Here is a 14,847-nt window from a genome sequence, read left to right on the forward strand (position 1 = left end):
TAACTGATGTAGAAGCTCTCACTCTTAAGGAGAATATTTTGGGAGTAGTGTTACGTTGGTGAGACAAGTATTTTCGGCCCCTCTGTTCATATCTATCGGGATAGTAGCTAGCCCTGAACTATCAGAGAGTTGACAAACTTTTCTGGAAAGGGCCAACTAGCCAAATATTCTAGCTTTCAATTTAGCCAACTACTCAGCTCTGCCATTGTAGCACGAAAGCAGCCATAGACAATATGTAAACAAATGCGTGAGGCTTGCTCCGATAAAACTTTCCTTGCAAAAAGAGGTGGTATGCCAGATTTGGCTCCTGGGCCATAGAACTGTAGCACGGGGTCTCTTTATTACTAAAGCCTTCAATAAAGATCAAAGTTTGTACTGGGAATGCAAAATGTAGGCATCTTACAATGAGGCGATTGATGTGCACTTGCTGGGGTAAGAGTCCTAAAGCTGCAGCCACTCCTTGGCGGAATATCCGAAGCAAGGTTATGTTCAGCCTGTTTACATCCATTTGCAGCGTCTGAAAAATAGAGGAAAAAAGAAATCAAAATTATAGTAAATTTTTGGTTCCACATTCAGTGCCCGCTGATGGCTGACCATGACAATTTCTGTGACTGAGAAATTCATACTCATGGTGCTTTACTGCATTTTTAATGGAGATTAGGGACATTTTATGTGAAATTTTAAATGATGTTAGTTAAAAATATGATGCAATTTGTCTAGGTATAATAAATAAAGCTAGGGAATAATCAATTCATAAGGAATTTCCCTGAAATGTGTGTTGGTCTTTAGCTTAAGGCCAGATGACAGATTGGAGTATACGGCCAAGTACATTTCAGCAATCCAAGCCTTAGGACATCTTTAATTTGTGTTCACACACAGTCACATGCTGTGTAGGTTCTGTGATGCTAGACTTGGCAGTTTCTTTATGTAGTGATCCACTGCCAGTGCAAGGCAAAAGAACAAGGTGCAATAATGCATTTTCAAACTCCGGTAAAGAAGCCAATGGTACTCATAATTTGGTCTAAGGTAAACAGTTGTTTTTCATTTGTTTGGGCAAACACTCTTAATTTTCAGGTTATTTGGGGGAAAAAGCACAAATAAATATTTAAAAATTCCTAAAATACAAATCAAATTACAAAATTCATAGTATAGCCTTTGTTTAAGCCATGGGTGGTATTACTACATTTAAAGTAAAATTGTGAACTAGTTAACAAAGTATTTTCAAAAATGCATCATAATCATTTGAGGTAGGTATTTTGCAAGATGGGGAAACCAACTCTTTATGCATTTCTTATATTTTATAATGCTTATTTCATTAACTTGACCATAGCAGGTTATAAAATAGCTGTTAGATGGTTGCAATATCATCTATTCTATAAAGTGGAGCACACCTCTATTTGTGCACTTCTGTGATAAAGAGATTGGCTTACACGCATAATCTACTATAGTATAAACATTCTTACAGGACCTTTTCACAGCTTGTTGTAAAAGGATAATGGAACGTTTTCAAGAATTTATTGTTGTTTTTTTAAATGTTTATTTAGTTTTGAGAGATGGGGAGGGAGAGCACGAGCAGGGGAGGAGCAGAGAGAGAACGAGACAGAGGATCCGAAGCAGGCTCTGCACTGACGGCAGCAGGGTTGATACAGGGCTCGAACTCAAGAACTGTGGGATCATGACCTGAGCTGGAAATCAAGAGTTGGATGCTCAACCGACTGAGCTACCCAGGCACCCACACCTTAGTACCTTTTAATGCTTGCCTAGGGTCAGGGACCATAGAAGTGGGTCACTTAGGAAACTGAAACTGGACTCCTTGCCAAAAACTGAGATCCAGAAAAGGTCAGAACCATTTCAAAACTTTAGCTAACAGTCCAATGAAAAAGTACAACTTGCTTCTGAGGAGGGGGAAAGGAGAATTATGTTGGGGGATAGGTAGAAAAGCTATATCAACACCATCAGTGATACTTTTTTTATGAAATAAAACCCATCAAATGTATATTTGCTATATTATTTTATAATTTATAATTGTTTGCTATATTATTCTCTCTACTTGTCTATAGACCAAAATTTTTTCTGATATAAAACAGCATAATTTAATACAGAAAACTAAGACTTGAGCTCAACCCAGAAGGATGATCAGGATTTGGAAATGTAGTAATGAGGAAAGCATTATAGTTTCATGCATGCTTTATGTTCTATGGAAACATGTCTTATGGAAAATCCAACAGATAAGAAAAACTCAGTCCACCTGGTGGTTCTGAGAAAGAGAGGGCTTCCTTTTGTCCAACAGTTTCCTTTTGGCTCTGCAAGGCTGTGGAAACCACCAACAGATAGGGGACATTGCACCAGAGACTTAACTCTTCTTCCTTTGCAAGGCCAAAGACGGGTTCCTCAGTTCCTGCAAATGCTGATTAGGAACCACTGACTTCTGGCTCACCCCCAGTGTTTGTCAGGTGGGGTGAGCAGGCAGGCACTGCTTCTGATCCCCACGGGCAGGGTTTGGAGCCAGCAGTCTACGTTGGGAACCGAGACTCAAGAGGCTTGCATACACACTTGAGAACTCAATTCCCAGGGTCATGATTAGCTCGACGCTTGTAACTGTGGAAACAGTATTAAAATCGAAGTTCCCCAGACGAAAATGGTAAATGGAAGTGAAATGGGAAGTCAAGATTAAAAATCACTCAAAATGGCAACTTTCTAAGAAGGCAAAAGCTGTGCATTTGAAACAGGAATTTAGACTACCTAACTAGAGTCAAGAAATTAGTTGAAATAATTAGTTTAAAATTACAGTCAACTGGTTCATTGCATCAAAATATTTGAATAATTTGCCTCAGTTCTCTGCTTGCCTGAGAAAAACTGGCATGCATTTCTGACTATCCCCCATAAAATAGTGATACTCAAATGAAGTACAAACAAATAAGTATATATTTGAGGGTCTAACATGTGCCAGACATTATGTATGAGTGCAACTGGAGAAAAACAAAGATTTGAGACAAAATGAGAATTCTATTTCAGAAGAAATCAAAGTGTAAGAATTCCTGTAGTTAGAAGATATATGTTCATTCCTTCCTTCTGGATAGGTGCTAGAGATGCACAGCTTCTTTTCCTCCTATCATGTAAAATCATAACAACTATGATAGAATATAAATTTCCATGGCAATAACAATAGTGTCATAACTTCAAAGTTACCATGCAATAATGCAGGATATATTTTAGTCTGAATTCTAAACCCATTTAGTCATTTGTATTATTTAACATACAAATGATTTAAGTTTTTAATTTCGAGAGATTCAAAGGCTCTTTCCAAATGCAAATACCAAGCCATAAAACTATTCACTGCAGTAAATAATGCAAATAGAGTTACTATCCAAAAACAACCGAGTATTTTATTGGTATTATAAATACATATACAGAAAAAAATGGAACATATTAAAAAATTCAAAGATTTCAAACTCCATCTGTATTTAAATGTTTTTGGCCTCTGCCTTGTTAAGAGAGTTGTTTTTTTTGTTTTTTGTTTTTTGTTTTTTTACAGAAGGCAATACTTTTTTAATTTATTTTTTATTTTTTTTTCAATATATGAAATTTATTGTCAAATTGGTTTCCATACAACACCCAGTGCTCATCCCAAAAGGTGCCCTCCTCAATACCCATCACCCACCCTCCCCTCCCTCCAACCCCCCATCAACCCTCAGTTTGTTCTCAGTTTTTAAGTCTCTTATGCTTTGGCTCTCTCCCACTCTAACCTCTTTTTTTTTTTTCCTTCCCCTCCCCCATGGGTTTCTGTTAAGTTTCTCAGGATCCACCTAAGAGTGAAACCATATGGTATCTGTCTTTCTCTGTATGGCTTATTTCACTTAGCATCACACTCTCCAGTTCCATCCACATTGCTACAAAAGGCCATATTTCATTCTTTCTCATTGCCACATAGTATTCCATTGTGTATATAAACCACAATTTCTTTATCCATTCATCAGTTGATGGACATTTAGGCTCTTTCCACAATTTGGCTATTGTTGAGAGTGCTGCTATAAACATTGGGGTACAAGTGCCCCTATGCATCAGTACTCCTGTATCCCTTAGCCTCTACTACAAAGCTGTAATCATCAAGACAGCATGGTATTGGCACAAAAACAGACACATAGACCAATGGAATAGAATAGAAACCCCAGAACTAGACCCACAAACGTATGGCCAACTAATCTTTGACAAAGCAGGAAAGAACATCCAATGGAAAAAAGACAGTCTCTTTAACAAATGGTGCTGGGAGAACTGGACAGCAACATGCAGAAGGTTGAAACTAGACCACTTTCTCACACCATTCACAAAAATAAATTCAAAATCGTTAAGAGAGTTCTGAGTCAACACTCTTTATCTGGGGCCTAGAGTCCACCCCAGCTAGCCCACAACTCGGGAAAAAGAGATACTACTTTGTAATAAGACTTTCTTTGATCACTGGATTGTCCACTAAAGTAATTGAAGCCTGTGACCCTTAGACATAAATCAGTCCAGTGGAATTCATTAAAATGTAGTACTTAATTCTATTCACCAGCATTATATTTAAATTAGAAGTATGTGATTGGCTTTTAGCAATTTATTTTTCAAGAACAGGTGAATAATTTTTGCCTGGGAGGGGGGCAGTTTTCTAAATGTTAGACCCCTTTTGATGTAATGCAGCCTGGTCTGCCATCTGATCAAACCCAGTAAGAGTCAAGACCACACCCAGTGGCCCCATTAAGAGGAGGAAGGCCAAATGGTCAACTCTCTTCCTAGAGAGATGACCTCAAAGCCCCTCAAAGTCTCCGTTCCCAACAGCCACAGAGGAACCCAGCTTCCTCAGGACCAAGCCTGTCAAGAGGAATCTGCCCAATGTCTTTCTAACTTTGTGTGCCCATTGCTACCTGGGATGTCTAACTCCACATTATTAACAAGGAGCGTCCCATTTTGTCCAGAGGTTAGATTGTCAAGTGAATTCCCGGAATAAAAGCAAAAGTTTCCCTGTTTATGTCTTTGAACCAAGGAGAAGACCCTGACCTATCAGAAGCATTTTATACAATTGCCACGTCCCTTTTTACAATTCTGTGTTGTCCTCTGCTATTTTTAGACAGTATTTTATTTTATTATTATTTTTAAATGTTTAGTTTTGACAGAGAAGCAAGGGTGCGAGCGGGGGAGGGGCAGAGAGAGAGAGGGGGACATGGATCCCAAGCGGGCTCCATGCTGGCAGCAGAGAGCCCAATGTGGGGCTCAAACTCACGAACCTTGAGATCATGACCTGAGTCAAAGACAGAGGCTTAACCGACTAAGTCTCCCAGATGCCCCAACATTATTTTATTCTTATTTTCATATTTTACATTCCCACCTTTCTCAGAATTTTATACCTGCTTCCTTCTACATGAATGTCCTACTTCTTACACTTCAAACTCAATATCACCAACTGAACTTACTTACCTTTTTTCCTCTCCCCCTCTGTGACCAAATTTACACCTATTTCTGTATCCCATATAATGGGATGAAGTCTCATATTTGGGAGTCAATTGGCTTGATTTTTTTCCCTCATTCTTCATCCCACCATCCGATTAATTATCAAGTTCTATTTATTCTACCTTTTAAATATCTGTTGAAGGTTGAATTCATTTTCATCTAACATTTCTACCATCTTGGGTCAGACGACTACCATGGCCATCTGGACTGTTTGAATAGAATCTTCACGGGTTGCCAATCTTCTTTGGCTTCTAATTCATTCCCTATATGGACATCATAGTGATCTGTGCAGAATGCTAGCCCAATGTAATCACTACTTAAAATACTTTAAGGAAATCTAACTTTATTTCTTCCTTCTTTAAAAAATTTTTTTGGATGTTCATTTATTTTTGAGAGAGAGAGAGAGACAGAGAGAAACAGAGAGAGACAGAGCACAAGCAGGGAAGGGACAGAGAGAGAGAGAGAGGGAGACACAGAACATGAAGCAGTCTCCAGGCACTGAGCTGTTGGCACAGCTGACAGTGAGATCATGACCTGAGCGGAAGTCAGATGCTTAACCAACTAAGCCACGCAGGTGCCCCAGGAAATCTCGTTTTCTAATGAGAGGTTCTAACTCCTTGGTTCACTGCAATCTCCCTGTCCTTCCAGTGTTACCTCCCAGTCCTTCCCATCATGCACTTTACCCTCCAGCTGTATGTAAGGTGTATTAAACAGGCCATACCCTTTTGCATTGTGTCAGTGTATATCTGAATCACTGGCTGGGCTTCATTCTCCCTGGAGACTCAGCTCAAAGACCATTCTGTCAGCCTTCCACAACCTTGCCTTCCTCCTCCTTTTGTTTGCATCTTTCAGTTCTCCAAGAGTATTCCATGTTGGACTTTAGTTATATTTTGTTTAAGTTTTTATAATAAAAACTTCATACTTATTATTAAAAAAATCAAGGTACAGAAAGATACATAGTAAAAAGTGAAAACATGCTTGTCCTTTCAATATCCAGAAATAACACTGCTTCCTGTGTATCATTCAAATATTTTCTATACATATATTATATAAAAATAACATATATATATTATATATCATGTTTATCACTGTTAAGTACAAATGAACAACACATACCATTCCACAATTTGCTTTTTTCACTTATTAATATATCTGGGATATATTTCTATATTTATAATATATACTGTAATCAAATATCATGTTTAGATTCTTATCTAATAATGTCTTACTTTAATAGGCTAGTTTATCCCATTCACTTTCATTATTTTAACAGACCTAGATGTGTTGTATTATTTTATGTTATCTTTTTAAATCTGTTTTTATTTTTCCTTAATTTTCTATCTTTTGCATTGTGGTCTGGTTTGTTGTTGTTGTTCTGTATTTTTTTTCTTCCAGTGTCTATATTTATAGTATTAAATAATATATGCCAATATATTTAAACTTTTATTTCTTGATTTATAGACTTTAGAAAGTATTTATTAACTTCCTGCTATGAAAAACAAAGAAAATGTACATCTCTTCCCACCAATTCTCATGATCATCTCCCAGTTTTTATAATTATATTATTATTTTTATATTGTTATGTTTTATATATTTACATTATATTCTGTGTAATAGAGACTACTCATCCAGCCTATTGCCTCCTCCTGGAAACTCAGCCCATTTACAACTAGGTGAAGCCATGTGATAGTTCTCACCAATTATTATAACTGAAAGTGAGGTGATATTTTCAGTATGAGGCAGTTAAGAATGAGGGTGCCTTCTCTATCTTTCTCTCTTCTGTCTACAAGCTGGATGGTTCCAGGGTGACTCTCAGACTGTGAAAATGGTGGAGCCACACAAAGGCACCCCAAAACACTGTATGACACAGAGGCCCTGCCCAACACCCCTGATTAAACGACATGAATTAAGCATAAACTTTTATTGTATTAAGTCACTCGGATACTGGGTTGTGTTAGCATTATTTACACTGATGAATATGTTTTGTAATTATAATTTTTAAAGTTCTATAGTGTTAGTTAAATATTCAAATGGATTCAGTGGTCATGATCAGCCTTTTTAAATAGGAGTGCCACTATTCCTGAGTTCTTTAGTTTGCTATATCTCTTATTTAACCGGATTTCATTATCAAATAGCTTCTTTCAAGCAGGGTTCATGAGTGCTATATTTCCTGAGGCATCATGTTTGAGAATGTATGTGGTGTTTGTAACAGTGACAAGTTGGCTGGATATTAAATTCTTGATTCAAGCTTTATTTTTATTTTTTGCCTTTGAACTCTGCTATTATTCCAACACCTTCTGGTATTGAAAGTTGCCATGAAAAATACCTTGGCTTGAGGCTAGCCTGTCTTGTAGATAACCTGCTCTACTGTTTCCGTCTGAAATCTCACAGGGGTCGTCATCTTTCAAGTTAAAAATTTCCATCAGGGTATTTCCTTGGGTTGATAGTTCCTGCAGCCAGCCATGCCCTTGAAGTCTACAGATTCCAGATTCTTTATTTCAGAAATATTTTCTCCTATTATACATTTGAATGATTTTTCTTTGACATAATTTTTTAGTTCATCCTCAAGGACACAAATTGTGCAATTATATAAATTTTTTTGTCTTTCTAACTACTTTATTTTGTGAACTTACTTTCTCTTACCACTTGTATGTTTTTATTCAATTGAAATTTTCTCAGGCATATGCTTTCAGCAGAATCTGTTCTATCCTTTTTGTTTCTAATGTGGTTTTGATTTCTGTAATATGTGTTTTATTGTTATCTTCTTGTATCTTCTGAGTTCTGCTGGCTTGCTCTTTGTGATGCTCTAGACAAGATATGTTCTCTCTTCACAGTTTTAGACAAGAAGTGACAGAAAACTTTTGTTTATAGTTTCTCTGCCTTTTGTATCTATTTTTAAGTCTATTTTTTTCCTGAGTTCAGCTTCTGTTTCTCTCTTAAAATGCTCCTGGCTTTCTATCACTCTTAGGGTTAAATTCAATTAGGGCCTCCAAGGCCTTACTGGCTCCTGTTTCTTCTGAGCCTCATATCCTTCCCTCAAGCCATTTCTCAGACAAGCCTCCCTCATTTTTACCTCATGGCATTGGCATCTTCTTGCCCCCTGAAGAGTTGTTCAGTATCACTGTATGGTGGCCCTCTCCAGTCAGGCAGCTTTCAGTTTAAATGCCACTTTCCTCAGAGAGACCTTCCCTGGCCACCACCTATCACATCACTGTGTTGTCTTCTCCTCACGGTGTTTACCACTATCTGACAGTTTGTTTCTTTTATTTCTTCCCTTACTAAAATGTGAGCCCCACTGGTGTGGGACCTTGTCAGTCTGGCTCTGTGCTATATCCCTAGGACCTGGAACAGTACCTGGCACATAGTCAGTATTAAAAAAAAATCTTTGTGGAATGAAAGAATACATGAATCTTCATAATCAACATGGTGTTGTTACTAATTGGAAGAATCTGGATTCCATGGTAGGCGTAGAAAGGTTACAAAACCGGGGCACTACTTTTGAGGCATTATATCTGGTTAAGTAGTTCATCTGAAATGCCTAATCATTCAAAAACACACAGAATTGATTTAACACAACTTATATTTGATTTGTAATTAATATGTCTCTGTTTGACTTTTCCACCATTCAGAAAAAATAAGTTCATTTCATCTTATCAACTTTATTTTTTTAAGAATTTTTTAAAAAAATGTTTGTTTTTGAGAGAGAGAGAGAGAGAGAGAGGGAGGGAGTGAGCAGGGGAGGGGCAGAGAGAGAGAGGAGGACAGAGGATCTGAAGGGGGCTCCGCATTGTCAGCAGAGAACATGATGCAGGGCTCAAACTTACCCACTGTGAGATCACCTACTGAGCTGACATTGGACACCTAATCAACTGAAGCACCCAGATACCCCTCATCTTAAAACTTTCTAAAGCTTGCTTCTCATAGGCAAAGTCAATGTAATTTTTTCTGAGTTGTGTGCCATATTGGTTGTAAATGGAATTCAAAAATCAGTGTCTATCTCTTGTGGCTAATTTGAGACTTTTAAAGTTTATCTTTCTAATGATAAGAATTAAATATAGTCATGGTAGCAGGTTTAGACAACACAAGAATTAGTAAAAGAAGTAAATATTATTCTTAACACTTTATCCATTACCCTTAAATAAAAATTGTGGTGTTTTTAGTGTTAGCTTTTTTCTGATACATAGGCAGGCAATACAATATAATGTAATATACATGTGTATATATTAGATATACCCAGATGTATCATACAAATATTTATCCATTTTAATGTGATGCTGTAACTATCATCTTTCTATAGATTTCTTCCTTCCATGATGTTAGGAGGAAACACTTATTCCCCAACGCTGATATTTTATTCTGTGTGGTTGCAGTCCAAATACAGTAATATTCCTTAATTCTTGTCCTCCTTGGTGTCCCCAGCAGAGGGGAAATGACTTGCATAATTGGTACATTTGGAATGAGATACTGGGGCATGTGGGCTCTGTGCTTTCCTTTTGCGGTCTGCTTGTCTGTAAAGAGCATATCATCTGGTCTTCTCTTAGTAAGTGGTAAAGTAAGTTGTAAAAGCTCTGTCCCTTTAGGGGAAACCACAGTTGGCTGATATTGCTGTGACTAGTCAGTAAATTTGCCCACGATGGAGAGGCAGTCATAGAAGTATATTGTTATCATGCTCCTCAGTCATATCTCCAGCAGATCTATCAAGAATAAAGCTACATTTTTATCTCCACAGGCTGCTTCCTCTATCTTAGGTGGGGAGGAGAAGGATGCTATTTCTAGGCCTCCTCTAACACCAACACTAGCCCTACAAGGTCAGACATTACCCACCCCCAGTATCTAGAAAAAGGCAAAAAGGCTCTAAAAGTTTTCTTGTTGGTTGGTGTTGATTTCAGCATGGGTATCTCCAGAGAGAGAAAGATCAGAGGAAAATCAGGAATATGGAATTATGGAAGTCAGGAGAAGAGTTCCTAAAAGAGGTTTGCCAACACTACCAGATGCGGCTGGAGATTAAGAAAAATGTGGACCAATAAATGGCTGTTGGATTTGTTGATGAAGCATAACTGGTGGATTTCAGGTAGGGTTCTCAAAATGTGGTCCGGTGCACTGGGAAGCCAAATGAGTCTTCGTTGGAACACATTTAAAAGTTTAGGGTCACTGTGTAGAAATATGGGTGCATGATGTACAATTCTATAGATTTTTATTTATCCCTAAGGGTCATTTAATGAGTTACTAAGGGTTAGTAAAAGTTGATAACTCATAAGCTAAAATCAGCATGTTATTGGTGTATATTGAGATTTTAGGGGGTTAAGGAGTGAGAATACAATGAAGAAACCAGCAGAACGCCAGGACCAGTTTATGTTGAGAACAAAAGGAGAAAGATGGAATGGTAAATAGAAAAATCTTTTGCTCCATATAGTTAAGACCTTTATGGTCTTATGGACCATATGGACCATATGGACCTTTATGCCATAACAATAACATGTCAGATGACTTAATCTTGCTTCTTAAGATCCTGCACTGTGATGAGCTACCCCTTTTACACATGAAATGAGGATACTAGAGTTTAGGTCAGAGTAATGTTCTGAGACATTTGGAAAACAATTGCGATGTCAGTTTCGTGAGTTTCTCACATCCTTGCTCTGTTGTAGTTACAGGCAGCTAAAATCAATTGATGAGCTAATCGGTTAAAAGATTCATGAAGGAGCTGAATGAGTACTGGTAGTACTGAGACTGAGAAAAGGTCTCTATGTTTCTTGTTTAGAAAGGTAAGACCTTGTGGGAAAGGGAAATACTTAGGAGGTTCTTGAATTATGAGCTCACACATTTAAAAGTTTTGGCCTACTCTGTTTTCTAATTACTAGGAAGACTGAACACAACCTCAAATGATTGTGTTTGTGTGTTTGGAAGTTTCAGGTAGGTGAGTAAATACCAAATAAAAAAAAACCTTGCCACGCTAAAATATAATAGGTCAGAGCATGGTTAGGGAATAGACAGACTTGGATTTAATCCTGGGCCTTGGTCAAATTATTACTTCTCTCTGAGTTTCAGTTTCATCATCTGCCAAATGGGGACAATAACTGTGCCCCTTCATGGGGCTTTGAGGATCACATTAGTTATTAGATAAAAACCAGCTAAAACTGACAGATAAAAGGTGCTCCATAAACTAGGCTTAAAGATACGAATTTACTAGGGGCTCCTGGGTGGCTCAGTCAGTTGCTTGTCCGACTCCGGCTTAGGTCATGATCTCCTGGTTTGTGGGTTCCAGCCTTGCGTCAGGCTCTGTGCTGGCAGCTCAGGGCCTGGAGCCTGCTTCAGATTCTGGGTGTGTGTCTCTCTCTCTCTGTCCCTCCCTTGCTCATGCTCTGTCTCTCAAAAACAAACAAACAAAAAGATATGAATTTACTATATATCAATGTTAAGAACCATTAACTAAATGACCTGCTTCTATGGATATTCAGGGCAAGGGGAAATTCAGGGCAAGGGGAAAGTAGCAACTTTGTTGATTAAATGAAGGCTCTTTATTTATTTCCTGGAACAGTAGTAACATCAACACATGAAGAAGTGGCCTGATTGGATTTCCAGTGTTTGCAGTGTTTGCATTTACTGATTGTTTCAGTTATCATGGAGCTGTAGCCAAAGTCAGTCAGGAAATTTAGGTCAGAGGAAAAAGCAATTGTCAAAACAGTTTGATTTTTCTAAAGTGACATACTGTTTGGAGAGAATATATATTGGAGGTTTAAAGTTAAAATGGCACATTTTAAGATGGATTTTTTGATTTCAGAATCTCTGCTTCCACTTCCTCCCTACTTCACCCTTGCAAACCATGGTTATGTGAACAGTCAACCCAAATCCCAAACCATACAGAAGGCTCTTTATAGATATTGCATTAAATTAAATTATATATTTATAGATATAGAATTTATATTCATCATCCTTTTCTTTTTTCTCTCTACTAAAAATTAAATAATAATATTAAACAATCAAATTAAGTGATTTAGATTAGAAGCCTTTGTCCTACTCATTTAAAAAGCTTTTTATAACCTAGTTTTTTCTTCATTTCATTAATCTCTCTACTCTATTTTAATATTACCTCTTAATTAGTGTTCCCTTTCACATCCCCTAGTAACATTCTTATAAAAAACCTCTCTTTTGCCTTTGAAGACCTCTAAAATTTAGCAATTAAGTAGAAACTTTTATACACTGTTCTGAAAATTTTAGATTCTATATGATTTGGAGTAAACCCCCATCCTTACAGTAAGATATTCTTAAAATCATGAACTGGTACAAGTCTTGACTTTCCCATGTAAAAATTCACTGGAGGAGATAAAGCTTCCATATGTTATAAAATAAAACTATACTTTTATGATACTGCCATTCCCATACCTTGTGAAATTGTGTCTATTTATAACTTATAAAAATATTTTCATAAAAGTTACAAACATCTGTGGATGAAATAGAAGGAAATAGAGGTTTAATACAAAGTTCTTTAGAGACAGGAGAAAAATCATGATTTAACCACAAAGAGATATTACCCTGGGTACAGTAAACAAACATAATAGCAAGTTACTTGCTTTCAACAGAGTTTTCAAGTCTCATTATTATATGTCCAAGCCGACAGAAATTTCCCCATTCATCTCCCCGGATTATGTTTTCTATCTTGTACTGAATGTTACTTCTCCATTATTCTTATTCCTGTGTTCTTTTTCATTCCCCCCCACCCCGCCCCCACATTACTTCCACCCCAGTCCTCCCCCCACTTCCTTCACCATTTCTCATGCTGGAGGCAGAACACAGCAGCCAAAAGCTGGAGTTGAAAATGGTTGGAATCGGGGCCAAGCAGAAACCCTGTTTGGACAAAAGCCCAATAATCAGGCAAATGTTGCCTGGAAAACCAGGTCAGACAAATTCAGGTTTCTACACCCAGCCCCGTCAAGATGACAAAAGTGTAATCATCACAGCCATGACCGCGACACTCATGCAGCTTTTGTGAAAGGACAGAGGAGACATCTGACCACTGTTTCCATTAAGAACTGAGACCAGGGGCGCCTGGGTGGCTCAGTCGGTTAAGCGGCCGACTTCAGCTCAGGTCATGATCTCGCGGTCCGTGGGTTCGAGCCCCGCGTCTGGCTCTGTGCTGACAGCTCAGAGCCTGGAGCCTGTTTCGGATTCTGTGTCTCCCTCTCTCTGTGACCCTCCCCCGTTCATGCTCTGTCTCTCTCTGTCTCAAAAATGAATAAACGTTAAAAAAAAAAAATTAAAAAAAAAAAAAGAACTGAGACCAAACTAACTTCTAAGTGGCAGTTAGGGATGCTTGGAAATACATATCCAAGGGCAAAGTAATAATCCTTCAACTCTCCAAGCTGTTGTTTGCTAGTCAGAAACTGATATTTTCCAAAACCATCAAATATATAAATGTTACTTTAAAAAAGGAAGAAATTAGCAATCCTCACTGGCCACTGGGTGCTTTACTCCCAGTGTGGGTAAAATAGAGAGGTGGGTCCTTTTGATTTATATGTGCTTACATTCAATCAACAGAAATCTATTCTTTCGGGACTGTCAATTTTCCTATGCAAACGCTTGAGCTGTGAACCATCAGGGAGACGACACGGACTGTGAAGAGTCGGTCTGATCGCAAGGGTGGTTTGGAGGCTAACGTCCATGGAAGGATGTTATAAATTTTCTTTTATTTCCATTCCCTCCACGAAGTAGTTTATGTTCTACGTCAATGACTGTAATAGGATTCTGTTTTTTGCTCTTCTGGTGAACTACATAATTCTCCAAGAAACATGCTAAAGTGAAATGAGGTCTACTGGCATGTGTTTTTGAGATGCAAATAAGAACTCTACAATCTAGTGTCCTTTCAACTTTTATTCTCGGTAATCTTGATATTTCTGTCACAGTGGGAATTAACACATTTTCTGCATAAGTAAAAATGAATAAAGACAGAACATGGGATAAGATTTAGTCAATGTTCTTATGTGTTTTTTCATCTGCAGAATGAGATGGCAAAATAATAGTAAGTGTATAATTTTCCACAATGTGTTATTTTAGTTATTAACACCTTGAGAACCATCTCATTTCTAGAAAAGAAAGACTCTAAGTGATGTAGTCTGCAGCATAACTGTAATGCATAGCATGACCCAGCCAATTTCATGTTATCTCTTCCAGTATTTTCTGTAATACTCTTGTCTTTTTTCTTTTAACATGATTGGGGCCACGGTACTTATTAGGATTGTTATATCTGGTCTAATTATTAAATTGTTAAATACAAGTGCATGGATTGATAAGAAAAACAATGGAGGCTATATTTAACTTATTTCTCCTGTTACAGGTAAATTTAGAAATGTCTAATTTCATACAACACAG

At 37.6% G+C, this 14,847-nt stretch overlaps 1 protein-coding gene across 1 annotated transcript in view; it reads right to left on the minus strand.

The window, feature by feature from the left end:
• The window catches only part of PTPRR (protein tyrosine phosphatase receptor type R), a 245,859-nt gene that overhangs the window by 118,699 nt on the left and 112,313 nt on the right, over positions 1 to 14,847 (minus strand). Inside the window, exon 3 of the mRNA XM_047868277.1 lies at positions 404 to 517. Coding sequence (XP_047724233.1) covers positions 404 to 517 — 114 coding nt within the window. The remainder of the gene's footprint in view (positions 1 to 403; positions 518 to 14,847) is intronic.

The sequence above is a fragment of the Prionailurus viverrinus genome, chromosome B4 (assembly GCF_022837055.1).
Source record: "Prionailurus viverrinus isolate Anna chromosome B4, UM_Priviv_1.0, whole genome shotgun sequence".
Classification (NCBI taxonomy): Eukaryota; Metazoa; Chordata; class Mammalia; order Carnivora; family Felidae; genus Prionailurus; species Prionailurus viverrinus.